The sequence below is a fragment of the Procambarus clarkii genome, chromosome 37 (assembly GCF_040958095.1).
Source record: "Procambarus clarkii isolate CNS0578487 chromosome 37, FALCON_Pclarkii_2.0, whole genome shotgun sequence".
NCBI lineage: Eukaryota > Metazoa > Arthropoda > Malacostraca > Decapoda > Cambaridae > Procambarus > Procambarus clarkii.
Genome location: NC_091186.1, coordinates 25,986,024 through 26,011,855, shown reverse-complemented (window position 1 = coordinate 26,011,855; position 25,832 = coordinate 25,986,024). Strand labels below are relative to the sequence as shown.

Here is a 25,832-nt window from a genome sequence, read left to right as displayed (position 1 = left end):
TTCGCCTGACGCCTCTGATCACCTTGCAGTAACTAGGAAGCCCGGAGGTAGACAACAGCTGTGGGTTATATCCTGAGATAGGTCAGTAGTTAGCCTAGGGGGTGGCGGGTGTCGGGGGAGGGGGTCGATATACCTATATACAGGCTTCCTGTCCCAGACAACTGGAATTATTATAAAACTCTTTCATAATCACCCTGGCCAAGGGTAAGCCAACCTTGTCCTTAATGACCAAATAGCCAGCGGGAGTAAACGAGCACTCATTAACTGCCCCATTACCCTGGACTAACCCTGGGGTTCTTTGTACAATTAACAGCCTCGCTTAACTAGTTGGAAAGCCCCAGTCCCCCTTCCCCTATTAACTAGCTAACCAGAACCCATCATTAAACGAGCCAATCAGTACCTCACTAGCCAGTACTCGCTAAGGTAACTACCCTCCACTCACTCTAACCACCACTACTCCAATCGTATGCAAGACGGTTCGAGAAAAGCTCATTTTATGTTTTGTAACCCGTATATATATAGTTAGATTAAGATCTATTAGCATTAAGGTATGAGTTAGGCTCGGTTGGGTTAGGTAAGGTTGGGGGTTTTGTAAGGTAGATTTTAATGTCCGTTGTACGAACCGTCTTGTGAACGATGCAACTTGTATGTAACTAACCACACCTCCCCTACACCCCTGCTCCCACCTGCGGCCTCTACCCACCTGCAGGCTCGGCGCCCTCATATCTCGGCTCCGTCCCAAGGTAATATTCCTTCCACCACTACAAACTTTCATCTCTATACACTCTTGCACCGTGTTCTGTGTTCTGCCTGTCCTCTAGCACCCCCTGCCTGCCCTTCTGCACCACCTGGCTGCTCCCCCAGCTCTGGTATTAGACCAGGACCAGCTTCTCCCCCACCAACCAGGGGCTGTCAGAGCAGCAGCGCACCACAGCCTCATGCATGTTAGTCGTGTAGTCTCTAATTGCTCCTCTCCCCTTAATGTCTCGTGTTATCCGGAACACGCAATACGCTCCTCGTATCCCTCCTCATATATATATATATATATATATATATATATATATATATATATATATATATATATATATATATATATATATATATATATATATATATATATATATATATATATATATATATATATATATATATATATAAACTCTGGTATATTATAGTTGGTAAGAATGTCTTGGTTGGTTAATTTAAATACTCTTGAATGACATTGTGTTGATAAATACCCTAAATATTATTTCGTCAATTGGGTGATGTTGCATGTGTGTGTGTGTAATTGGGCATGCAAGCTTAAGCAGCACCTAGCATGCAAATTGGCTGGAGTTTGAACAAATGAGAAGGTCTGTTTGCCTCTGGAAATAGTGGGTTTTTTCAGTATCAAAGAAGGAGTTTGCTTCGTAATTTGTTCAACGTGAAATTTGGATACTAATGAAATATTTTAAGGTTTTAAATTTTAACAAATGTAACATGAATTTTTTGTATTTTTCACATACATTCTCTGTATGGCAAACACTAAAAATAATGTTTGGAGTCCCTATATATATATTATTTCTCGGAGTAACTAATTTTTTCCAGAATGTCAGCCAAAGGCAACAGAGAATTAGTATATATATATATATATATATATATATATATATATATATATATATATATATATATATATATATATATATATATATATATATATATATATATATATATATATATATATATATCATCCCACAGAGAAATTCTGGTATTTATTTCAATATGAGTTTTATGTAGCATTATAATTTTGCCTGGTCAGCTCTGATGACTCTCTGTGCATGAACGAGAACACTCTGCCTGACGGAGGTCTCAGAGCAGCGTCGCTACAGGAGGCAGCAAGCCAAGAGGACGACCTGCCGCTCTCCCTTACTCCAGCAGTGTCTCTCTCACCTGGGAGAACCTACAGCCTACCTCTCCTCCCACCTAGCCCGCCCCTGTTAACAGGGTCACCGCCTAGCACGCCCCTGCCTACAGATTCAGCATCTAGCACGCCCCTGCCAGCTTCACCGCCTCCCTCACCTCTGGTAGGGCTGTTCCCCTGCCAAACCCAGTACTACAACCTCACCTCCAAGGTACTACTCCCCCATGCTTGCATGGCAGAGGCATGATCAACTCTCGGTACCTATCGCTTAAGAGTTCGTGATTATTGTCCACATTAGCTAAGGCATCGTATTTCTGTTGTTTGTACCTCGTCCATACCACTAGTCTGTGTGTCCCCGTGGAAATATTTGTCAGTCGCTCTAAAATTATCCAAATTCATGCGAATTTCAGAACATTTTGCTTTCTAATTGATTTTGATTTATTTCATGACATCAATATATATATTTAACATAAGCATTTGCATATGTAAATCAGGTTAAGTAGTCTCTATTTTAGCAACAATAGCTTAATGTTAAGTTAGTAATCATATTAATGAATTAAAAATATACTATCCAAAAATACCCTTTAAACAAGGTTTTTCATTAAATTAAACATGCAATTAAGTATATATAAAATGGGTATATTTTCTCAAAGCAAAAGAGGGGGGGGGGTCGACTTGGGCCAAAGACTGACTCGTGTCGTATGAGATCCCGGAGAACCTTGGGGATATAGCATTCACTATCTTCCTCCGTCGCACAAGAACAGTCCCTCTTATAATAACCTCTGAGATTTGCCTCTTGGTCGCCAGGCGGAGGACGAGGTGGAGCTGACGCCGCACCTGGAGCCGCAGGACGCCAGCGACCCTCCCACCGTCCGCCCCTCCTCCAGGTATACGTTCTTCACCCACCACTTGCAAGAGTCTATCATCGCCAACCCATGTTCCCCACTACTCATGCCTCTCTCTCTCTCTCTCTCTCTCTCTCTCTCTCTCTCTCTCTCTCTCTCTCTCTCTCTCTCTCTCTCTCTCTCTCTCTCTCTCTCTCTCTCTCTCTCTCTCTCTCTCTCTCTCTCTCTCTCTCTCACTCACACACGTTTCCCACACCTATTCTCCTATTTATATCGTTTGTACACTATCCACTGGAGAGGTACCTAGCCCGGCACTGTACAGAAGGGATGTACCTGCCGTGGTGGAAGCAGAGGCCAGTAGTAGTAGTATCAAGTACCTTGTTTTTGGTTCAAATGGTTGGTCTGCACAAGTTCATGAGTGGGAGTGATTGGACATAACTGGGAGGAGCCTCACATGGGCAGATAAGACTTCTTAAGAGCTTTAGTCTTGGAGTCTTATCTCTTTCACACCTTTCTCCTTAATGACACCCTTCCCACTCCCCTTCCTTCACCCCCACCCCATGTCCACACCCCTCCCTCCTTTCCCTCCCACCTCTCTCTCTCTCTCTCTCTCTCTCTCTCTCTCTCTCTCTCTCTCTCTCTCTCTCTCTCTCTCTCTCTCTCTCTCTCTCTCTCTCTCTCTCTTTTCACCATTAAATTACATATGCACAAGATCATTTAATAGGCTAGATATTTGTCTATCCTATAACCACAGTTTGATATAGAACAATTAATTATATAATGTGGTAGTCACCTTTTGGTTTCAGTGTCAAGTTCAAGTTCAAGTAAGTTCATTGGGACAAGAAAAAAATATAAATACATCTCAAAGGGATAGAGTAGCTTAGGCTACTTCTACCCCCACTTTCTTGTCGAGCAAAATGATAGCACTTGTATTTGTGAAGTTATAACATTTCTTGCAATAGTTATCAACACTACTAGTAGATGATTTAAACAAAAAAAATGTTATTACTCTGTAAAAAACAGAGTTTGTCTTCCAATTAAATTACGTAAACCATAGATATATCAGTTCTTGCTATTTATCGGAATTCATATGCAGATTCCCATTCTCTTGGTATTCTACTGCTGTTATCACTAATTGGTCTTAGTTGAAGTGTGTATCTCGTAAGTGTATTTTATGTTTCTCATAAAACCCCGCTCAAAATAATTTAATTTTATATTACAAATATATTCTACTACTTGGGCAATGAAAAATATAATTGACAGAGCAAAATCTAATCTGTATAGAAAGCCTAACAGCTGATCTTTATTGATAATAAGATATGGTAATAATTAATCTGGTTTGAACATAACAATTAATTTGAAATTACAATATATGTTTATTTGTGCTTATAATGTGACATCTGATACATGTTTAGAGGATATTATTATATTTGTATAACGATAACAGTTGGTCTGTGTTGATTGTAACGTGATACATACACGCAAGATATCGATGTGAGTAACAGCTGATCTGTGTTTACACTCTACCAGCTGATCTGTGTTTACACTACCAGTTGATCTGTGTTTACACTCTACCAGCTGATCTGTGTTTACATTCTACCAGCTGAACTGCGTTTACACTTTATCAGCTGATCTGTGTTTACATTCTACCAGCTGATCTGTGTTGACAGGGCAACAGCTGATTGACGTATATAGGGTACCAGCTGATCTATATTGACACAGCAACAGCTGATTAGCATATGCAGGGTACCAGCTGATCTGTGTTGACAAGGTAACAGCTGATTTGTGTTTACAGAGTGGCGCCGATGAATGGAGGAGAGCCGAGATGGTGGGGTATAAACAGAGTTCCTGGCTCACTCCCGTCCCTAACTGAGCCAGACTCTCCCCCAACCACCTCCATAGACCTAGAGTGGGAGCCAGAAGCGGGTGAGTAAGAGATGAGCCACCTGGCTGAGCATAGCAGAGATCAAAGTGTATTTGGGAAGTAGTTATGTACGAATATTTACATATACTATTGTGAAATAAAACATTTTTGTATTTTTGCTAAAAAAATATTATAGTATACGATTTGCAAACATTTTCTTTGTAAGCAAAACATAAACAAATCCAAGTTTGGAAGGACACACTAGCATATTTTTTGTTAATTACTTAATGAACATATATACACATTAAAGCAATGCTTGGATCATATACACACTGAAGAGAGCATCAGGGGGGGTCCCTGATCCTCCTTCAACATGATCTAACACCGTGAATCGTCTTTATTTACGTCCTGAAAGCTGACATGTACGTTTGTGACAGGTCTGGCAAGGAACAGCCGCGACTCCCTCGGAGGAGAGGAGGAGGCCTCGCAGACAGCAGAGTCCAGTAGCTGGGTGCAGCGCTCCTCCTCCTCCACTCCCAACAGCCTCGAGTGGGACTTCCGCGCCTCGACACTCAGCCTGAGGGGCGGCCTTGAGGATGAGACATGGCACCACACAGACATGGAGACGGAGCAGTTGCTGCAGGAGATCGAGCAGCTGGCCGCCCGCGCTTTGGCCGACACGGGCCATGGCCTGCAGCCTCCACCCAGATAGAAGTAGCTGGCCTCCCGCGCCCTGGCCGACGCTGGCCATGGCCTCTAGCCAGATAGAAGTAGCTGGCCTCCCGCGCCCTGGCCGACGCTGGCCATGGCCTCCAGCCAGATAGGAGCACCTTATCTCAGTGCCCCGCCCCATCCCACTTTCGGTGACTGTAGGAGCGAAGAAATTTTGCTTAAATATAATAGTCAGACTTGCATCTGATTTGTGGTGATAGTGTGAGTGTCCTTATCTCATCGATCGTGGAACTCGAGGCTGTTCGCCCCGCCTTACCACCCAACAATGAGGCCTTCCTTGCCAATAATAAGGTCAATCCTGGCGTAAAGTGACTCCTTCTCGGCTAGTTCTTAAATTAGCAACTTTAGACACAGAATCAACTTTGTATCAACGTAGAATCAATTCAACGTTAACTCGACGTTGTTTAGCTGGATTTCCCCTGTGAGGCCGGAGACCGGACAGGCCGGGGACCGGACAGTGGGGGACTAAACATGGGGTAAGAATCTGACCAAGCTTGTCTTAACAGTGCCACCTGGTGTTAGGCTTTATACAACAAAAAATGTGAAAATGCACCATAATGTATAACTAGAATTATTACATTATTCCAGCAATCATACAATGAAACAACTGCGTTTTAAACGGTATTACCTCGTTGTAAACAAGGTGAAAATAACGTGTTTACGTTGTGTATTTCCTGGAATAGGAATATTTTTTTTGTAGAGGGACTCCACGGACATAACCTTCCCCTTGAGAGTCTTCTACGAAAGACAGACCCATTATATTTCCCTCACAATACATATCCTTCATCATAATTGCTGGTGACTCGCCTCTTCCATTGTGTAGCCCTTCCTGCTCGTATTAGCAGGTCTGACTTGGTGAAACAACTGCTGTGTAGCTGTACCTGCTAGTATTAGCAGGTCTGACTTGGTGAGACAACTGCTGTGTAGCTGTACCTGCTAGTATTAGCAGATCTGACTCGTTGAGACAACTGCTGCCTAGCTCTACTTGCTAATGTTAGCAGGCCTCACTCTGTGAGACAACTGTTGATCTATCAGAAAAGCTTATCACTTTCCTATTACATTGTCCTCCTCTATGCTTCAATTTATCTCTTAGACTGAAGCAACTTATTCACATCTCCTTTTCCCTTGACTTTCCCGAAACTACGAAATAGTTGAGTTGCAATAGCAGAGAATAATGTCAAATTGTCTTAAATAATATATGGGAATTATACCATGAATGAGTTGATGAAAAAGGTATCGAACTGGTCACATAACAGCTCGACCTTTACCCAGTGGACCAATATCCAAGAGCAACGTCGATTCAACGTCGTACCAACGTCAATTCAACGTCGAACCAACGTCACTCTTAGATAGCGAGGCCACTGGATACATATTAAGGAATTTCGTGTTTGCAGCATCTTATGTCAATACATATTAAGATTGACCTCGGGCAATGTGTTACGAATGATGATACAATGTGTCTCTCTCCAGTATACACAAACTACACTTCCTTCTGTGGTAAGGTCAGTAGTGACATTGCCAAATTTACCTCGTGCTAGTTCAGGGGGGATCAATGTCCCCTCGGCCCGGTCTCTGACACACCTGTACATCGGGGAAGAGGGGGGCAAGACAGCTCTCAACATGGTATAGTTCCCATATTAGTGATCTATAATGACACAGGTCAGTCTTAGGAGATTAGGTCAGGGGACGAGTGTGTGTGTGTGTGCATTGTAACAATGCTCTCTTGTTTGTTGTTTGAGGTTGTGAAGATAGCCATGTTAGCATATTGTTAGCACTTCCACTCGGCTGTTGTGTAAGGCGTCTGGCATGCCTGTGGTCTTATTCACCCTGCTTGTAAACATTCTTAACCAAGCTAATGACATTTCTCAATATAAATATTTTGACTACAAATGATGTCAAAAATGTCCGAAACTCTTATCACACACACACACACACACACACACACACACACACACACACACACACACACACACACACACACACACACACACACACACACACACACACACACAGTAAAAAAAAAATATATATATATATATATATATATATATGTGCAACACCAGAAATACATTATTTTTTTTATTTGACCACTTATCACTTAAATAAACTGAACTTTTTGACAGAAAAGACTTATACGAAACAGTCTCAAATGAGAACAACTTAATTAATACAGGAATACAATACATTAATACCAGAAAATATTGGCATTAGAGCTGAGTAAGACAGCTCTGATGTATTCTGTCAATCATTGTGTCAAGGCTGTGAATTATTAATGACAGGCAGATGCCCATTTTCTCAAGGATAATATCGGTAAATATTTTTTTCTGAATCATGAAGAGAATTTGAGAGTAATATATTATGCTTCCCAAGAACAGATGTCGCTTGCTGCGACATTTTGCATCAATGCTCCGAGGTCTGGGAAGACAGATGTCGCTGCTTGCAATTGCATCAGTGTTGCCAGGCCGGATAAAAGAGATTAAACCCAGTGTTACCAATGCTCCTCTGGGTTGTCTTACAAGGCAGGGAGAAGAGGAAGTATTATTAAGGTGTATAAAGTCTACCGAGACAATATATATATATCCAAAAAAATCAAAACACTTTAATGTATTGCTCATTAGTTGTCTGCACAACCTGCATGGATGCTATGCAGAGAACAAGTCACAATAACGTGGTTGATCATAAATAACCCGATTCAGATAGACTCCAGTGAGGGGTACAAGAGTAACGTTGGTTCTACGTTATTTTTTAGATACTGTGGGATGAAAATGGCGACGTTTCGGTCGCTCGATCCAGGATGGATCGAAACGTCGGCATTGTTCTTTTCTTCTCGTGGGATGGTTGGGTTGTTAACCTGGATGCTGCGGGTCATTTAAGGAAGTGGTTCTTGCAATTGGTTGCTTGTCTGTGCTTGCCAAAGCCTCGTCGAGGACACTAGAGTGCTTTAAGTGGCCCTCAGGTAAAATCAGGTAAATCTATCAAAATTGGTCCGCGCGCTTGGAAGTAACCCTTTGCAAGACATTGAGTTCTCAAATGCTGGTAATTGCGAATTAATTGAAAAAATAAAAAATTAGCTACAGGATACTACTGATTTGTCAATCACTAGTTACCTAGCGATCATGAACCAGGGCCAGGAATTATCTAGCACTTGAGCAACTACTTGCGAAACCTCTGTATCTTTCCTCAATGTTGTTGTTGTTTAAGATTTGCTATTTGGAACAAAAAGTTCCAAGTAGCACGGGCTATGGTGAGCCCGTCTCTTTCCTCAATCATGATGTTTATATTTAAGAGATCTGAAGCACTACGAAGTTGTTGTTTTTTTTGTATATCAATAATACCCTTAGATTTGTGATGTTTCAAAGCTCTCAAACTGTTTAGTTAATAATTTATAAGCCGCTAAGGGTCGAGGAAGGATGGACTGGTTTCGTAAATGCGTGTGTGAATTATTTCCCCCCTTCGTGGTCTGGCATCTGAGACGCTTCTCTAAATCTGAGGTAAATAATTATGATAGATTATATGCAAGTGTAGAGTGTGGCCAGGTGGTGACCGTCTTGACCCACGACGTGTGGCCAGGTGGTGACCGTCTTGACCGCGACGTGTGGCCAGGTGGTGACCGTCTTGACCGCGACGTGTGGCCAGGTGGTGACCGTCTTGACCGCGACGTGTGGCCAGGTGGTGACCGTCTTGACCGCGACGTGTGGCCAGGTGGTGACCGTCTTGACCACGACGTGTGGCCAGGTGGTGACCGTCTTGACCGCGACGTGTGGCCAGGTGGTGACCGTCTTGGCCACTACGCCGTCCTTGGCCCGAGACGTCGACCTTGACCCGAGGCGTTGACCTTGGCCCGAGGCGTCGCCCGAGGCGTCGACCTTGACCCGAGGCGTCGTCCTTGGCCCGAGACGTCGTCCTTGGCCCGAGACGTCGACCTTGGCCCGAGGCGTCGACCTTGGCCCGAGGCGTCGACCTTGACCCGAGACGTCGTCCTTGGCCCAAGACGTCGACCTTAGCCCGAGGCGTCGTAGGTGACCCGAGACGTCGTCCTTGGCCCAAGACGTCGACCTTAGCCCGAGGCGTCGTAGGTGACCCGAGACGTCGTCAGGTAGTGGAGCACAAGCAACCTGTAGAGAAAATGCTTCTTTGGAGAAAGCCTTATACAGTTGGTGCTAACGTTTTTCCTCGTTACTTTGGCTAGTGCTTACGAACACCTGTGGTTTTATATACAGTTCTCGTAGTGTATAACTGTGAGGGGAAGTGTGTGATCAGGTCGTGTACAGTGTGTGTATAAAATCCAGTTTTCTATAAAGGCTTCAAAAAGATCCTGATCACATCTTTTCTTCCTATTTATAAAGAGATGTAAGTATTTTGAAACTTAATAAAATATACAAACTGTGTCTTTCTTTTAAATCCTAGAATTTTGGTTTATTCAGATTCATTGATAACAAACATTTTAGACAATCTAAATGTCTATTTATATTTCAAGAAAGTAAGCACTAACAGGTAAGTATTAGTAGGTAAGACCCCCCCCCCCACACGCCATACACCTTCCCACCCCAATAAAAGCACCCCCTCCCCAACAAAAGCACCCCCCTCCCCAACAAAAGCACCCCCTCCCCAACAAAAACACCCCCTCCCCAACAAAAACACCCCCTCCCCAACAAAAGCACCCTCCTCCCCAACAAAAACACCCCCTCCCCAACAAAAACACCCCCTCCCCAACAAAAGCACCCCCTCCCCAACAAAAGCACCCCCTCCTCCCCAACAAAAGCACCCCCTCCCCAACAAAAGCACCCCCTTCCCCAACAAAAGCACCCCTTCCCCAACAAAAGCACCCCCTCCTCCCCAACAAAAGCACCCCCTCCCCAACAAAAGCACCCCCTTCCCCAACAAAAGCACCCCTTCCCCAACAAAAGCACCCCCTCCTCCCCAACAAAAGCACCCCCTCCCCAACAAAAGCACCCCCTTCCCCAACAAAAGCACCCCCTCCCCAACAAAAACACCCCCTCCCCAACAAAAGCACCCCCTCCCCAACAAAAGCACCCCTTCCCCAACAAAAGCACCCCCTCCCCAACAAAAACACCCCCTCCCCAACAAAAGCACCCCCTCCCCAACAAAAACACCCCTTCCCCAACAAAAGCACCCCTTCCCCAACAAAAGCACCCCCTCCCCAACAAAAGCACCCCCTCGCCAACAAAAGCACCCCCTCCCCAACAAAAGCACCCCCTCCCCAACAAAAGCACCCCCTCCCCAACAAAAGCACCCCTTCCCCAACAAAAACACCCTTCCCCAACAAAAGCACCCCCTCCCCAACAAAAGCACCCCTCCCCAACAAAAGCACCCCTCCCCAACAAAAACACCCCCTCCCCAACAAAAGCACCCCCTCCCCAACAAAAACACCCCCCTCCCCAACAAAAGCACCCCCCTCCCCAACAAAAGCACCCCCTCCCCAACAAAAACACCCCCTCCCCAACAAAAACACCCCCTCCCCAACAAAAGCACCCCCTCCCCAACAAAAACACCCCCCTCCCCAACAAAAGCACCCCCCTCCCCAACAAAAGCACCCCCTCCCCAACAAAAGCACCCCCTCCCCAACAAAAGCACCCCCTCCCCAACAAAAGCACCCCTCCCCAACAAAAACACCCCCTCCCCAACAAAAGCACCCCTCCCCAACAAAAACACCCCCTCCCCAACAAAAGCACCCTTCCCCAACAAAAGCACCCCCTCCCCAACAAAAGCACCCCCTCCCCAACAAAAGCACCCCCTCCCCAACAAAAACACCCCCTCCCCAACAAAAGCACCCCTTCCCCAACAAAAGCACCCCCTCCCCAACAAAAGCACCCCCTCCCCAACAAAAGCACCCCCTCCCCAACAAAAACACCCCCTCCCCAACAAAAGCACCCCCTCCCCAACAAAAGCACCCCCTCCCCAACAAAAACACCCCCTCCCCAACAAAAGCACCCCCTCCCCAACAAAAGCACCCCCTCCCCAACAAAAACACCCCCTCCCCAACAAAAGCACCCCCTCCCCAACAAAAGCACCCCCTCCCCAACAAAAACACCCCCTCCCCAACAAAAACACCCCCTCCCCAACAAAAGCACCCCCTCCCCAACAAAAGCACCCCCTCACCAACAAAAGCACCCCCTCCCCAACAAAAACACCCCCTCCCCAACAAAAGCACCCCCTCCCCAACAAAAGCACCCCCTCCCCAACAAAAACACCCCCTCCCCAACAAAAGCACCCCCTCCCCAACAAAAGCACCCCCTCCCCAACAAAAACACCCCCTCCCCAACAAAAGCACCCCCTCCCCAACAAAAGCACCCCCTCCCCAACAAAAACACCCCTCCCCAACAAAAGCACCCCCTCCCCAACAAAAGCACCCCCTCCCCAACAAAAGCACCCCTTCCCCAACAAAAGCACCCCTCCCCAACAAAAACACCCCCTCCCCAACAAAAGCACCCCCTCCCCAACAAAAGCACCCCCTCCCCAACAAAAACACCCCCTCCCCAACAAAAGCACCCCCTCCCCAACAAAAGCACCCCCTCCCCAACAAAAGCACCCCCTCCCCAACAAAAACACCCCCTCCCCAACAAAAGCACCCCCTCCCCAACAAAAGCACCCCCTCCCCAACAAAAGCACCCCCTCCTCCCCAACAAAAGCACCCCTTCCCCAACAAAAGCACCCCCTCCCCAACAAAAGCACCCCCTCCCCAACAAAAGCACCCCCTCCTCCCCAACAAAAGCACCCCCTCCTCCCCAACAAAAGCACCCCCTCCCCAACAAAAGCACCCCCCTCCCCAACAAAAGCACCCCCTCCCCAACAAAAGCACCCCCTCCCCAACAAAAGCACCCTTCCCCAACAAAAGCACCCCCTCCCCAACAAAAGCACCCCTTCCCCAACAAAAGCACCCCCTCCCCAACAAAAGCACCCCCTCCCCAACAAAAGCACCCTTCCCCAACAAAAGCACCCCTCCCCAACAAAAGCACCCTTCCCCAACAAAAGCACCCCTTCCCCAACAAAAGCACCCTTCCCCAACAAAAGCACCCCTCCCCAACAAAAGCACCCCTTCCCCAACAAAAGCACCCCCTCCCCAACAAAAGCACCCCCTCCCCAACAAAAGCACCCCCTCCCCAACAAAAACACCCCCTCCCCAACAAAAGCACCCCCTCCCCAACAAAAGCACCCCCTCCCCAACAAAAACACCCCCTCCCCAACAAAAGCACCCCTACCAGCAAAGACACCCCTTCTCCTACGTCCTCCTTGATTGCCCGTGAGTAATATTTTAAGGTCCCCCTTCCTTCAGTCTCTTGTGATAAATTTATCCATGTTCCTGACTGTTATAAACACTAAAGCCAGAAAACCCACCTGGTGGATAGTGAAAATAGACGCCAGAGCCTTGACACACCGGCGTCCGTGGGTGGTGGAGCTCCCTCACCTGCCTGACGCAAGTTGCTGTCTCACCTGCCTGACGCAAGCTGCTGTCTCACCTGCCTGACGCAAGCTGCTGTCTCACCTGCCTGACGCAAGCTGCTGTCTCACCTGCCTGACGCAAGCTGCTGTCTCACCTGCCTGACGCAAACCCCTGTCTCACCTGAATGACGCAAGCCCCTGTCTCACCTGCCTGACGCAAGCCCCTGTCGTCACGTCCTCTTGATTGCGTCAGCCCGAGCAAACAGTGGCTTCTCCCGTTTTCTTTTTGTATTAACACATTTAGGTCAACCCGTTCTCGCACTTTCTGTAAGTCAATATTGACTTATTAAATAAATGCATATGTGACATACTAATTTATTGTGAATATTTTAGTTTACCTTGAAAAGCTTCATAGAAAACACCGACCTTACCTAACCTTCTTAGTATGTTAAGATAAGCATCTTATTGCATCATACTAAGAAGGTTAGGTAAGGTCAGTGTTTTCTATGAAGCTTTTCAAGGTAAACTGAAATATTCACAATAAATTAGTATGTCACATATGCACGTATTTAATAAGTCAATATTGACTTAAAGAAAGTGAGAGAACGGGATGTTTAGGTACATCTGCATTTGTGCGGCTACCCTAGACTATACGAAGGGGAGCACAGTGTGTCAGTAACTAGCTACATGATGGTAAAAATCCATACAAAGCCATGTGATAAGTACAGTCTGCACTGGCAAACTCTGGTGATATCTTCACAATGCATTAACTCGTTCTGTCCTAGGTCGCGATAAGCAATCATAGGTCCAGGAAGGTCCTTAGGTACTTTCGTATTAATCATTATATCTTCAGAAGGATGAATATTACAAGTCAGTGGTTGATATATACAAGCAGGAATGAGGTAAAAAAAATAAGTAATGGGTTCACAAACATAAGTGGAACCTGTAGAAAATGCCCATTGTACAATACATGAGAGTTCCATAAAACACCAATGTTACTGAGAATTTATTGTGATAGCTGTTTATTAATGCTCCTTCTCAAGTCGTTTTTTTTTTAAAGATAAATTAAAAAGAGTCCAAATTGTGTAAGCCATTGCTAATGTTCACATTGTATGGTTTTGTGATTTGTATTAAAGCAGATTGGATAATGTTTCAATTGAAAATGTTTTTATGATTAGTTATTGAAGAAGATTTTTCTCAATCAGTTTGCTGAGAATTTTGTAACAAGTGAATAAATAGAGCATCAGATAATTGGCCTTTTTTTTTTACAGAATATTAATGTTGCAGAATTCTAAATTTCAAATCTTTGGATATTTGACCTATATAGAATTTATTAAAATCTTTGCAAAGTATTTTGTAAATGACACAGTTTTCACTTGAGGGCTGTTTCTAACAAATAATTTTCCAACTGTATTTTCATAATTAAACAACACATGTATATCAGAAAGTTTCAAAGCAAAACATAAAAAATATGGTAAACATAGATCACTACGGCACAATTCTAAGAAACTCAGAGGATAACAAAGTTTCAGACCAACAGAATCACTAATTTTTAATTCTTCATACAAGAATTTTGGGCTAACAACCCTAAAAGATAAATACAGTCCACGGATTATGTTTTCATGTGTGGATATAATATAAATTGTTGAAATAAAATATCTGATATTACTAAATTGAATCTAAAATCTGTATAATTCAATTAACCAGTAGTTGGACGGGATATCTAGCGGATATGGCGTTCGTACTCTTGGCTATGAGAACGTCGATAATTTATTTATATTTTATTTATATATACAAGAGTTCTTACATTCATGTATAGCCACTAGCACGCAAAGCGTTTCGGAAAAGTCCTTAATCCTAATTTTCCCCGGAATAAGACTTCCAGTCCACGATAATAGTTTTTTCACGAGCATTAGAATAGTTTAAGTATAAAGCAGCAATTACAACAAGGCTCGTAGACGGGTCATAAATCGCTAGAGTGACACCAAAGTAGTCACTAATAGGCGACTACTAATAGATACATACTAGTGCACCGTTTTTGAAGCCTAAGCCAGAAACAAACAAATCCAAACGGACACAGGAAATATGTCAACGTGTTCGAGTGAATCAAACAAAATAATACACAAACTGTTAACCAAAATATGATTGATGTAGAAAATTACACGCTTGGGATATTTTAACGGTGCAATAATAGCGGTGTGTGTGTATATTTTTAGGTAGAGATGTGTTAGGAGAGAATGTCTGCCACCAGCTGACTGCATGGTCGGGCAGAGGGAAGGTGTTGTGTTCCGCTCTCCCACACAAACTTTGCTCTAGAATATCGCAAGTATGTCGCTTAAACTCATTTTATGACAGAAACGTTGCTCATTTGATTATGGAGATACCATGTGTATCGCAGTATTTACTGGGGCAGTGTTTAGATAGGAGTTATGAATGGTCATATGTTCAGTTATTGTTTTGAGTGAAAGATCTGATTATTCTTATCATATTTTGGTATTTTTGGTGTAGATATTTAATCCCTTAAGAAGTGAACTATTGGGCATAAATAATAATAATCATTGTGTCGGGGGACAGGCAGCCAGAGTATATTCATTCACGATAGGCTTATATCGAGGCTTCCCCCCCAAGGTCGAATTACTGATTCCTTTCATGATGTAACTCCACCACAAGCCAACTCCTGAGTACATACTTACTGTTAGGTGAACAGGTGCATTAGGTACAGTATTAGGAAACGCGCCCAACCATTTCTGTCCTACCTAGGATTCGAACCCGGAATTCTTGATTGTGAGTCGAGAATGAACCCGACTGTACTGGCATGATCCTCCTGGTATCTGGGCACGGTCGACTCGAAGTATCTGGGTACAGTTGATTCATAGTATCTGGGTATGGCTGACTCGTGGTATCTGGGTATGGCCGACTCGTGGTATCTGGGTATGGCCGACTCGTGGTATCTGGGTATGGCCGACTCGTGGTATCTGGGTATGGCCGACTCGTGGTATCTGGGTACGGTCGATTTGTGGTATCTGGATATGGTCGACTTGTCGTATCTGGGTACGGCTGACTCGTGGTATCTGGGTACAATCGACTAGTAGTATCTGGGTATGGTCGACTCGTGGTATCTAGGTACGGCCGACTTGTGGTATCTGGGTACAATCGACTCGTGGTATCTGGGTACGGTCAACTAGTAGTATCTGGGTACGGTCGACTAGTAGTATCTGGGTACGGTCAACTCGTGGTATCTGGGCATTGTTGAATTGTAGTCCAGTTGGCTTCATTCTCATCTCACAATCAATGATCCCAGTTTCAATTCCTGTGTAGGACAAAAATGTTTTGATACATTTCCTTTCACCTAATGCCTCTGTTCCCCTAACTGTAAATAGATACCCAATATTGGGCAGTTGTTGTGGTTTGCATCCTGGGGAGGGTCAGTAATTCAACTCTTGGGGGGGGGGGGTAACCTCGATATAAGCCTAAAATGTGTATATATACATTGTCTGCCTGTCCCCCCCCAGACACGATGATTTAAATTATGCCCTTGCGATTTATGTGTTCATATAGCTTATATGCTATGACAAAATAATACTGTATCTCATGTTTGGTAATACCTTACTGTCTTATCATGCCAATTTTGTGTTTTCACCATATTAATGCATACCTTTACAGATGGTACATTTTTTTCAGGTACATTAAAAAAAAAATGAGTGATAAAGGTTTTTGGACATCAGAAAATTTAAGAAAACTAAATGACCATTTTAATGAACACAGTTACGTTGAAGGCTATCAGCCAACCGTAAGTGATACAGTTGTATGCCATTCACTACAGTCGGTTACAGAGAACTTGCCACAGTATGAACATATAAGTAGGTGGTTTAGGCATATACAAAGTTTTAAAATGGAAGAATTATGTGGAAAACACAAAACTGTGGATAATGTATTAACTACACTGGGGCCTTCTGCTAAAAAGGTTAGTTACAAAGTTGTGTGTAGTACAGTACTTTATTTGCATGCTGAGCGATAATGTAAATGTACTTTTGTTTTCTAATATAATACTGTGCATACAGATGAAAATAAAGTGAATGATTAATTTTAACTTCTTTTGTGTAATATTATTTTATAGTAGAAGAGTTATATACAATGTTGACCAGACCACACACTAGAAGGTAAAGGGACGACAACGTTTCGGTCCGTCCTGGACCATTCTCAAGTCGCAATCGACTTGAGAATGGTCCAGGACGGACCGAAACGTCGTCGTCCCTTCACCTTCTAGTGTGTGGTCTGGTCAACCTACTTTAGCCACGTTATTGTGACTCATTGCCTGCAATTATATACAATAATTTACAAGCTTAACTGTTTACCATAACTAAAACGATTGTGCTTACTATTGCTAATTATAACTTTTGCTGTTCGCTATTTTTATTTATATTAACTGACCAATCACTGTCCACAAAATATATACAGTGCCTTGGTGAATCAAATACCTTTGACTGCAATCTCCTTATGTCTTTTTAGCTCATGTGTGTGTGTTGATCCCGAGTGATATTTAGTACCTTTTGAGTGTTCCTTGACACAGGAAATGCTAAAATCTTCCCAGCTTGGTGCCTTCTTTTAATAATTGCATACCGTCTACTCTTTCTAATCTGAACCATACGGGACCTACTCCCTTCAAGTTACCTGAACGGTCGCCTTTGCCAAATTTCTTACCAGGAATATCAAGTCTTAAAATTCTTGTATTTTTTGTGCCACAACTAATACATATTTCTATACACGTTCTTATGCTGTAATAATAATTTAATGACAATAACATAAGTTTGAACTTGCCTTGTTAAAATATATGTGCTTGATTGATGAAGGCCTTCTCTGCTGTTCATTTACCTTACCTAATCTAAATTGCTTTACATGTGCTTGGCGAGGCCAGCTTTGACTGCTAGTTTTGACACTGCACGTATCTGCACTAAATGTTTCACCGACAATTTTCCTCTTGACAGTGCTGTACCTCTTTTTAAATCTATAATTTGTGTTAATGGAACCCAGATTACAGAGTGTAGAGTATTTACTTACGAACTATGTAAAAGTCCTGCAATAGTAGTCTGAAATAAGGTTGCTTTATGTTAAAAATTTTTACTCCAGTGAGCAGTTTATACCATTTATTTTTCAATCTACTTTTTTAATAAGGCCTGCCACTCCTATATTTGTCTTGTTTGCCATCTGTTGTTAAATGTTATAGATGGGGGAAATATTTTAGCTAGGATATTCTAGAATGGTGTTTAGAATTATTAGGTATGCTAAGAATCTTACACCCCAGTGTCAGTATCCAGATGCCGAAACATATCACTCATGTATAAAAGTGAATTTCTAAAGTATAGCCATGTATATTATTGCCTACATTGTACCTCCTTTTATTTTGATAGTAATAGGCAACACTCCAAGAATAACATACCTTGTTTCTGAATTGTTTATTGGGTTGGTGTCCGGACACTGGCACCCCTGTGTTCCAGACACTGGCACCAGGTACTGCAATTTTTAGTGGCTCATTTCTTGCAAACTACCAATTTTAGAGTAAATTAGGCAATTTAGAGTACCTGGTGCTGATGTCTCATTTTATGCACTGGTGTAGGCTGTGTTTAATTTTTTCACTGTCAGTGGCCAATAACCAGCAACTATCTGGATACAAACAACCTTACCCTAAACTATAAAGCTCTTAAATTATGTTTTAGGATGCACTATTATGCTGCGTAAGAATTGGAATCATTAGTTTCGTCTCATTGCCTTGATTTCAGTGTAATACAAAGAGGAGTACCATTTTTTTAATAGCTTTACTCTATGCACAATATGGGACTACTGTATACAGTATATAGTGTATTAGTATGAAAAACATTTAATTTTAAAGTTTATGGATTTTATAAATACAGTACAGTATAAGCATTAGTTTGCTTTAATATCATATTTTGTTATAAATACATAGTGTGATATTCTTCTATTTGGTAATGTTTGATTTCTTAAAGATAAGATTGTTATTTTTCTTTGTAGTCTTTAGAATTTTAAAATCTAATATACACATGGTAAGCATGCCTTCACTGTTTTAAAACAAAAATGCTTGCAGGTCATAAAATTAAATTTCCAGCCCCAGATAAATGGAAAAATACCCCAAACATTTGACATCCTATTGCCCAAACCACACATTAGAAATTGAAGAGATGACGACGTTTTATCACTTGATAATGATCCAGGTAAGACCGAAACGTCATCGTCTCTTCAATTTCTAGTCTGTGGTTTGGTTAACATTCTTTGAGCCATGTTATTGTATCTTTTCATCTGTATTTGACATCCTGTGTGTGAGTCAAACCTCTGATATATCAATTGTGCTAACCACTGTAATTCTGGACCGTATGTATTCAGCAGTATACATTATGCTGAGCTATATGCAACAGCATATTATATGGCATGCTCTGTGTGCAGTAACATACTGTATCCTATGCTATTTATGCAACAACACACTGTGTGGGGTTACTATGCTCTGTTTTATTAGTTGTTACTTGCATTTGTATGGAAAATAATAATTTACCCTTTTATGTTGGTGTGTGTGTCAATAGTAATACACAACATGTCCAAGATGTTTAGTTGATTGAAATGATTCAGGAAATTGTGAATAGTTAATGGTTTTTGTACATGTGCTCATCTGTCTTACGGCACTCAGCTGAAGATGACTCCAGAAGAGAGGTTCGCACTCATCACTCGGAGGTTAGATGAAGTGATTGGGGAGGACCGCATCATGGCTATCTTGAAGGAAAGGCCCTTGAAAATTTATTGGGGCACCGCGACTACAGGAAGGCCACATGTTGCATACTTTGTACCAATGACTAAAATTGCAGACTTTCTTAGTGCCGGATGTGAAGTGAGTTTGTTATATTTCAGTTTCATTATACAATACTATTATATATCTTTAATATTTTAAAGTTTTAAATGAGTTCATATTATGCAATACAGGTACATACATCTTTTCCTTGCAAGATGTATTTCTTCAAAGCAGTTTGAAATATGGTTTAAAGTAGTTTACAAATCCTAGACTTTCCATAGTAGTTCATCTGAATCATTTCTACTTATTGAAATTTATATTGGACTTTATTAAGGTTGCTAAGTTAGATTTTCTGGGACGGTAACTAATAAATATGTTCATCAAAATAACATCTATGCAAGAGAACAATTTCTTTGTGTCTAAAGATGAATTGCTATTACAGTATTTGAATAATAATTTTTTTTTATTTGCCGAACTGTGTTCTCTGCTTTTATTTCATTCCTGCTTTTTGTTTTTATTTTTTTAGTACTATATATATATATACACTTATTCTAATATTGACTGATAATTTGTTTCCTTTAAGGTTACTATTCTTTTGGCTGACCTTCATGCCTATTTGGACAACATGAAAGCTCCTTGGGAGTTGATAAAGTTCAGAACACAGTATTATGAGGCTGCCATAAAGGCTATGCTTTCTGCTATCGGAGTATCCACCGAGAAGCTCAAATTTGTGCAGGGTAAGACTGTTTTTGTATCAAACGTTGTTTTCTTTACAGTTTAATCAAGTCAAAACACATATCTTTATTCATAAATGGTAGTACATTTATAATTGGGAAAGTTTTCATTAAAAGTACAGTGCATTAATTACATAAGTCATGATAATGTCAATGTGTTATACTGTTGTCAGGATAAGAAACTTAATCCATAACAACTTGTACAAATCAGTATATTACTGATTACGAGCATTTTGGGTAACGATCACCCAGATCGCCGACAATTCGTCTCGTATGGCGACCGCTCATTTGAATAACGACAACACCACATGGTGGGGTCGAGCTGCTTCTAGCACATTCTCGGACACCTCTGACGATGCAAATAAAATGTTGTTTTTGTTTAAAGAGGCTAATGATGCTATGATATAAAGGGGTGAACTGCCGAGATGTTGCAAAGCATTGACTTTTTTGTGGAAAAAAAGAAATGAAAATATTTGAAATACAACAGATGTCAAAAAGGTTCATTCGGTGTTCAGCAGGTAGGCTGCTCCATGTTTCTTAAATTAAAAAAAAACGAAAAATAAAAAACAGTTGAAACAATTTGAAAAACAGACAAATGCCATAAAGGTTTGTTCTGTGTTTGTCGGGTAGGCTGCGCCATTACCAAGACGTAAATCAAAAATACAAAACAAATGGAATACATTTGAAACAAAGAAAGATTGTCACAATGGAGCAGCCTACCCAACAAACGCTGAATTAACCTTTATGGCATTTGTCCGTTTTTCAGATTGTTTCAACTTTTATTTTTCGTTTTTTTTTTTTTATTTAAGAAACATGGAGCAGCTTATCTGCTCCGCCATAATACCCAAGGAAAAGAAAATAAGGTATGTGTGGGGAGTCTAATGAATGGTTTGCCAAAAAAGAATATTTAATTACATTCAAGGTTTGATTTTTGGAAAACTCCCTTCAGTATCTCCCCGAGGCAAGTCAGAAGAGTGCTTTAGTTTTAAGAAACGATACAGTATGATGAAAGCATTAATGCTGAGGGGTAATTAGCACATCAGGTATAAACAGCTAGGAGGTGGGGCATTACGAGATAGATCTCACTCCCCTGAAGTCAACTGGTAAGTATTTACTAAAAGGTAAGCACTCTTAGTTTACCAGTAAGGCAATAATTATCTACACATGAGGACATTCAATTAGGTAGCGTTCTATCAGCTTATGAGTGTGCAAGTCCATAATTCATACCTGCTCAAGTGCTCGGCTGGTCAAACACAGTGGCACCCCTATCAGAGCTACACATAAGAACACCAAGTTAAACACTTGGCACTTCCACAAATACGATAACATAGTTCGTATTTGCCAACATTCTGGGTATACGAACATGCAAAACAAAGTTCATTTTATAACTAGCCTCCAAAATAAGACAAATGCAGTGTTTGGAGGATAAAACCATTTCATAAATTACAAAGCTACATATTAATCTCTGCCAATCTTGTTCTAGGCACAAGTTACCAGCTAGGAGCAAAATTCACTGAGGATGTGTACAGGTTAACAGCAATGGTTACTGAGCATGATGCCAAGAAGGCTGGAGCAGAAGTTGTTAAACAGATAGAGGCCCCTTTTCAGTCTGGTCTTCTGTACCCTGGTCTTCAAGCACTTGATGAGGAATATCTTGGAGTAGATGCTCAGTTTGGTGGAGTTGACCAAAGGAAAATATTTACTTATGCTGAAAAATACTTGCCCAAACTTGGTTATCAAAAAAGGTCACACTTGATGAATCCAATGGTTCCTGGTTTAAGTGGAGGAAAAATGTCTTCTTCGGAAATTGATTCCAAAATAGATCTTCTTGACTCCGCACAGGTACTAGAGGATAAACTAAATGGAGCTTCGTGTGATCCATCTTCACCTGATAATGGTGTCATGGCTTTTGTGAATTATGTAGTGTTTCCAATTTTGGAGGGCCAAGGTAAATCATTTGAGCTAAGCAGTGGGAAAAAGTTTTCTTCCTTTGAACAACTGAAGGCAGACTTTGTGGATGGAAAAGTAGATGGAGAAAATATAAAAATGTATGTCATTACATTTTTAAATTTGCTTTTGGATCATATTCGGAAGGAATTCGAGACACCAGAACTGAAGAAGCTTGTTAAGTTGGCATATCCACATTCCAAAATGGAGATTCCTTTAACCAATGCAGTCAGTACTGCCAAGAAAGAAGAGCTAACAGTAGAAGGGATTTGTCTTGATGATCGGTTGAATTTTATGAGCAAACATTTAGCACATGAACCACCACCTGCCTTGAGTGCTGCTTTGAGGCATTCTTTACATGTGTTGTGGACAGTACCGATAGTAAGACGGCCAGACATTGGTGTTCTTGGACTTGTCGCGAAAATAAGGGATTTCTTGGCTGCTGGATGTCATGTTACTGTTTTGGCCAGTGATATTCTTTCCTATTTAGATGGTTGTCAAGTACCCTGGGAGGTTGCTTCACATAGAGCTAACTTTTATTTAGAGCTGATTAAAACAGTTATGACTACAAATAACATTCCCCTTCAAAATGTAAAATTTGTAAAAGGGAGCGACTTTCAGAAAAAGGAAGAATATATGCTTGATTTATATAGAATGACTGCTCTTGTTACATGTAAAGACTCGAATGATGCTGTTTCAACCATTTTGAAGGATCCAAATCTCCTTTCTGCTCTTCTTTACCCAGACATGATGGCTTTGGATGAGAAACATTTACACGCCAATATCCATTTTTGTGGTTCAAAGAATGCACCATTATTTGAATTCATCAAGACAAGCTTACCTTTAGTAGGTGGAGAACCATGTATTCATTTGGCTGGATTAGAGTTACCCTCTCTCTTAAACAGAGCTGCTCTCAGTCCAGAAGAGGAGTACATTGACCTCATTGAGCAGGAATCACAAATGAAAAAAAAAATCAAATCTGCGTTCTGTGAAGAAGGCAATATCAGCTTTAATCCTGTTTTGTCAGTGATAAAGGCAGTAATTATGCCTGTACTGGGCGAAGAAAAATTTAAAATTATGCGGTCAGAAGAAAATGGTGGTGATATGGAGTTTGAATCCTTTGAAGCCTTGGAGAAAACTTTTAGCCAAAAAAGTTTACATCCAGGCGACCTTAAAAACTGTGTTTTAGAGTATCTGAAGAGACTCATCAATCCTATACGCAAAGCAGCAGAAACATCTAGCATGAAAAAATTGCAAAATCAAGCTTATCCATCTCCTCCTAAGAAAACAAAAGGCCCTCAAAAACCAGCAGGTGGTAGCGAGGAATTTGTGCCATCCAAGTTCAATATGCGTGTTGGAAAGATAATTGAAGTTTCAAGACATCCAGATGCAGAGTCCCTTTATGTAGAGAAAATTGATATTGGTGAGGAGGAACCACGAACAATTGTTAGTGGTCTTGTAAAGTACGTCCCAATTGAAGATATGCATGATAGAATGGTTGTAGTGTTGGCAAACCTGAAGCCAGCAACCATGCGGGGGATCAGATCTGCTGGTATGGTTTTGTGTGCCTCGGTTAGTGAGCCGGCTGCAGTTGAACCTCTCCAGCCAAGCCCTGGCAGCAAACCAGGTGACCGTGTAATTGCAGAGGGTTACGATGGTGAACCAGATCTTGTCTTGAACACAAAAAAGAGTGATGCTCTGTCAAAGATGTTAGAGGGCTTCAAAACGAATTCATCTTTAATAGCAACATGGAATGGGGATATTTTGAGCACCAGCAGTGGTCCTGTAACTGTTCCAAGCCTTAAAGATGCTCCTATCAAATGATTGTAACAAGCTCAACCATTTTTTAGCAATTTCCTTTCCTAAGTGGGTTGGCTTCTCAGACTCTTCCACATATTTTAAGAAAAAATTATACTTGAAATGTTGGTTGTAGTTCCTTGTTATGACTTGTTCAGTGCCAGGTATATTTTGTACTACAGTATGTCAAAATGTGTTGGACTCTGGATCATGTCACCTCTTACCTCAGTCAGGGCATGTGCACTTTGCCAAGGGTAAGAAATCCCTTGTTGATTTTGATACAGTACTTAAAAAAATAGTATTATTAATTTTTTAGGGTTTATGAGTAGATACATTATATTTGTCATCAGTTTGACACAATGGATGATATACATCATCCATATTTAACCTGACTCGGTCAGTCAGGTTAAACACTGTTGGGTCGAACCAGGAATTATTGGTGGTAACGTGGGCAGTGTCTTTGTAGTACTAAAGGGACCTCGATAATCCTAATGGTTCCTGTCCCCAACGGTGGTGTTCCAATTAGTAATTGGTCTCGACTTGCAAGTAGGGATCACAAATTCAGTTCCTTGCTGGGATAGAAATTGTTGAGCACATATTTCTTTCACATAATGCCTCTGTTCACCTAGCAGTAAATGGTTACCTGGGAGTTAGGCAACTGTTGTGGGGTTGCATCCTTTGTAAGGGCGAGTAGTTTGAACTTGCGGCGGGAGGTCCTTGATATTAGCCTGTGTATATACACAGGCTTCCTGTCCCTGACAAAATTAATTAAATTTAAATGAAATTGTTAAACCCTATATATATATCTAGAGATTATACAGTAATTATGTGGATTCAAAGTCGTGACTGGTAATTTACAATTTATCTAAATCTTCCGTTTCGTTGACTTTCTTATTTTCACTGTTAAGCCTTTAATATACGTGCTAATCTTACAGGATTTGTGTGTTGTATTGTAATTTCTTTTTGGTGTACCAAAGTTACCCATTTTTATGACGCTTGTCACTAGTAGTGAGATTTTCCACCACCTTCATTTTTATGTTGTATAATGTAGTTTTTTAATATAGAGAATTGATATTAAATAAATTGTTTTATTGACCACATTTTTTAATAATTTCCATTCTTACATTATCATGATGAGCCAACCATAACCCATAAGATGGAGAAGAGACGACGTTTCGGTCCGTCCTGAACCATTATCAAGTTGTGTGATCTTGATAATGGTCCAAGGCGGATCGAAACGTTGTCGCTTCTCCGACTTCTGAGTTGTGGTTTGGTAATCATTTCTTCAGCCTCGTTATTGTGACTCATTGTTTACATTATCATACTTAACGGATATTTGTTTCTAGTATAAGTACAGTACATTACAGTAAGGAATTTAAATAAAACTTTATTCAATTTACATTTTGTTTTTAATGCTATAAGATATTATGGAAGTAGTTTCTGATACACAACTTGAAAACTGTAATGATTTTTAAATTTATTTATATATATACAAGAAGGTACATTGGGTTTGTGAAGGTACTTACCATGGTGTTTACATTCTTGTAAAGCCACTAGTTCATGCAGCATTTCGAGCTGATCCTTAATTTAACAGATAATTTTAAGGAGGTAAATTCTAGCAGTCTGCTATGAAACTCTTGACAAAAAAGAAAGTCATGGACAAGATAGTATACAATAGGGACCTTTTTTTTTCTTGTTTTTTTTTTAAATCACAACTTCGATTCAATGAACTTTATGGGACCAACCCCAGTTCGTTGTAGTGAGGGACTCGTTGCAGCCGGAGATGCCTCCAGGAGGCATACCTTATGGGCGAATTTCA

At 41.5% G+C, this 25,832-nt stretch overlaps 2 protein-coding genes across 9 annotated transcripts in view; both read left to right on the top strand.

The window, feature by feature from the left end:
* The window catches only part of LOC123766003 (merozoite surface protein CMZ-8-like), a 29,134-nt gene extending 19,407 nt beyond the window's left edge, over window positions 1-9,727 (top strand). For 2 of the 6 annotated variants that reach the window (XM_069337314.1, XM_069337315.1), the window contains 4 exons: window positions 1,799-2,111; window positions 2,708-2,787; window positions 4,541-4,671; window positions 5,047-9,727. In XM_069337314.1, coding sequence (XP_069193415.1) covers window positions 1,799-2,111; window positions 2,708-2,787; window positions 4,541-4,671; window positions 5,047-5,321 — 799 coding nt within the window. In that variant the 3' untranslated portion in view covers window positions 5,322-9,727. Of the gene's footprint in view, window positions 1-709; window positions 744-1,798; window positions 2,112-2,707; window positions 2,788-4,540; window positions 4,672-5,046 lie in introns of all 6 variants that reach the window. The other 4 variants (XM_069337317.1, XM_069337318.1, XR_011230688.1 and 1 more) reach the window with 3 other exon arrangements.
* A 5,132-nt stretch (window positions 9,728-14,859) lies between these two features.
* On the top strand, window positions 14,860-25,096 carry TyrRS (Tyrosyl-tRNA synthetase). 3 transcript variants are annotated; one of them, XM_045754669.2, is made up of 5 exons: window positions 14,860-15,068; window positions 16,424-16,706; window positions 19,437-19,634; window positions 20,119-20,272; window positions 21,753-25,096. In XM_045754669.2, the coding sequence occupies exons 2-5, from the start codon at window positions 16,440-16,442 to the stop codon at window positions 24,038-24,040; spliced, it is 2,907 nt and encodes a 968-aa protein (XP_045610625.1). In that variant the 5' UTR covers window positions 14,860-15,068; window positions 16,424-16,439; the 3' UTR covers window positions 24,041-25,096. The 3 variants fall into 3 exon arrangements, with proteins under 3 accessions (XP_045610625.1, XP_045610626.1, XP_045610627.1); XM_045754670.2 differs by having other exon boundaries at window positions 14,861-15,068; window positions 16,406-16,706; XM_045754671.2 differs by lacking the exon at window positions 16,424-16,706 and having other exon boundaries at window positions 14,946-15,068.
* The last annotated feature ends 736 nt before the right edge of the window (window positions 25,097-25,832 follow it).

Excerpts from the sequence above, each read along its gene's own strand:
- TyrRS (XM_045754669.2), top strand. The coding sequence starts at position 16,440 with ATGAGTGATAAAGGTTTTTGGACATCAGAAAATTTAAGAAAACTAAAT. Across the intron at positions 16,707-19,436 it reads TGGGGCCTTCTGCTAAAAAG|CTGAAGATGACTCCAGAAGA; the intron begins GTTAGTTACAAA and ends TACGGCACTCAG. Across the intron at positions 20,273-21,752 it reads GAAGCTCAAATTTGTGCAGG|GCACAAGTTACCAGCTAGGA; the intron begins GTAAGACTGTTT and ends ATCTTGTTCTAG.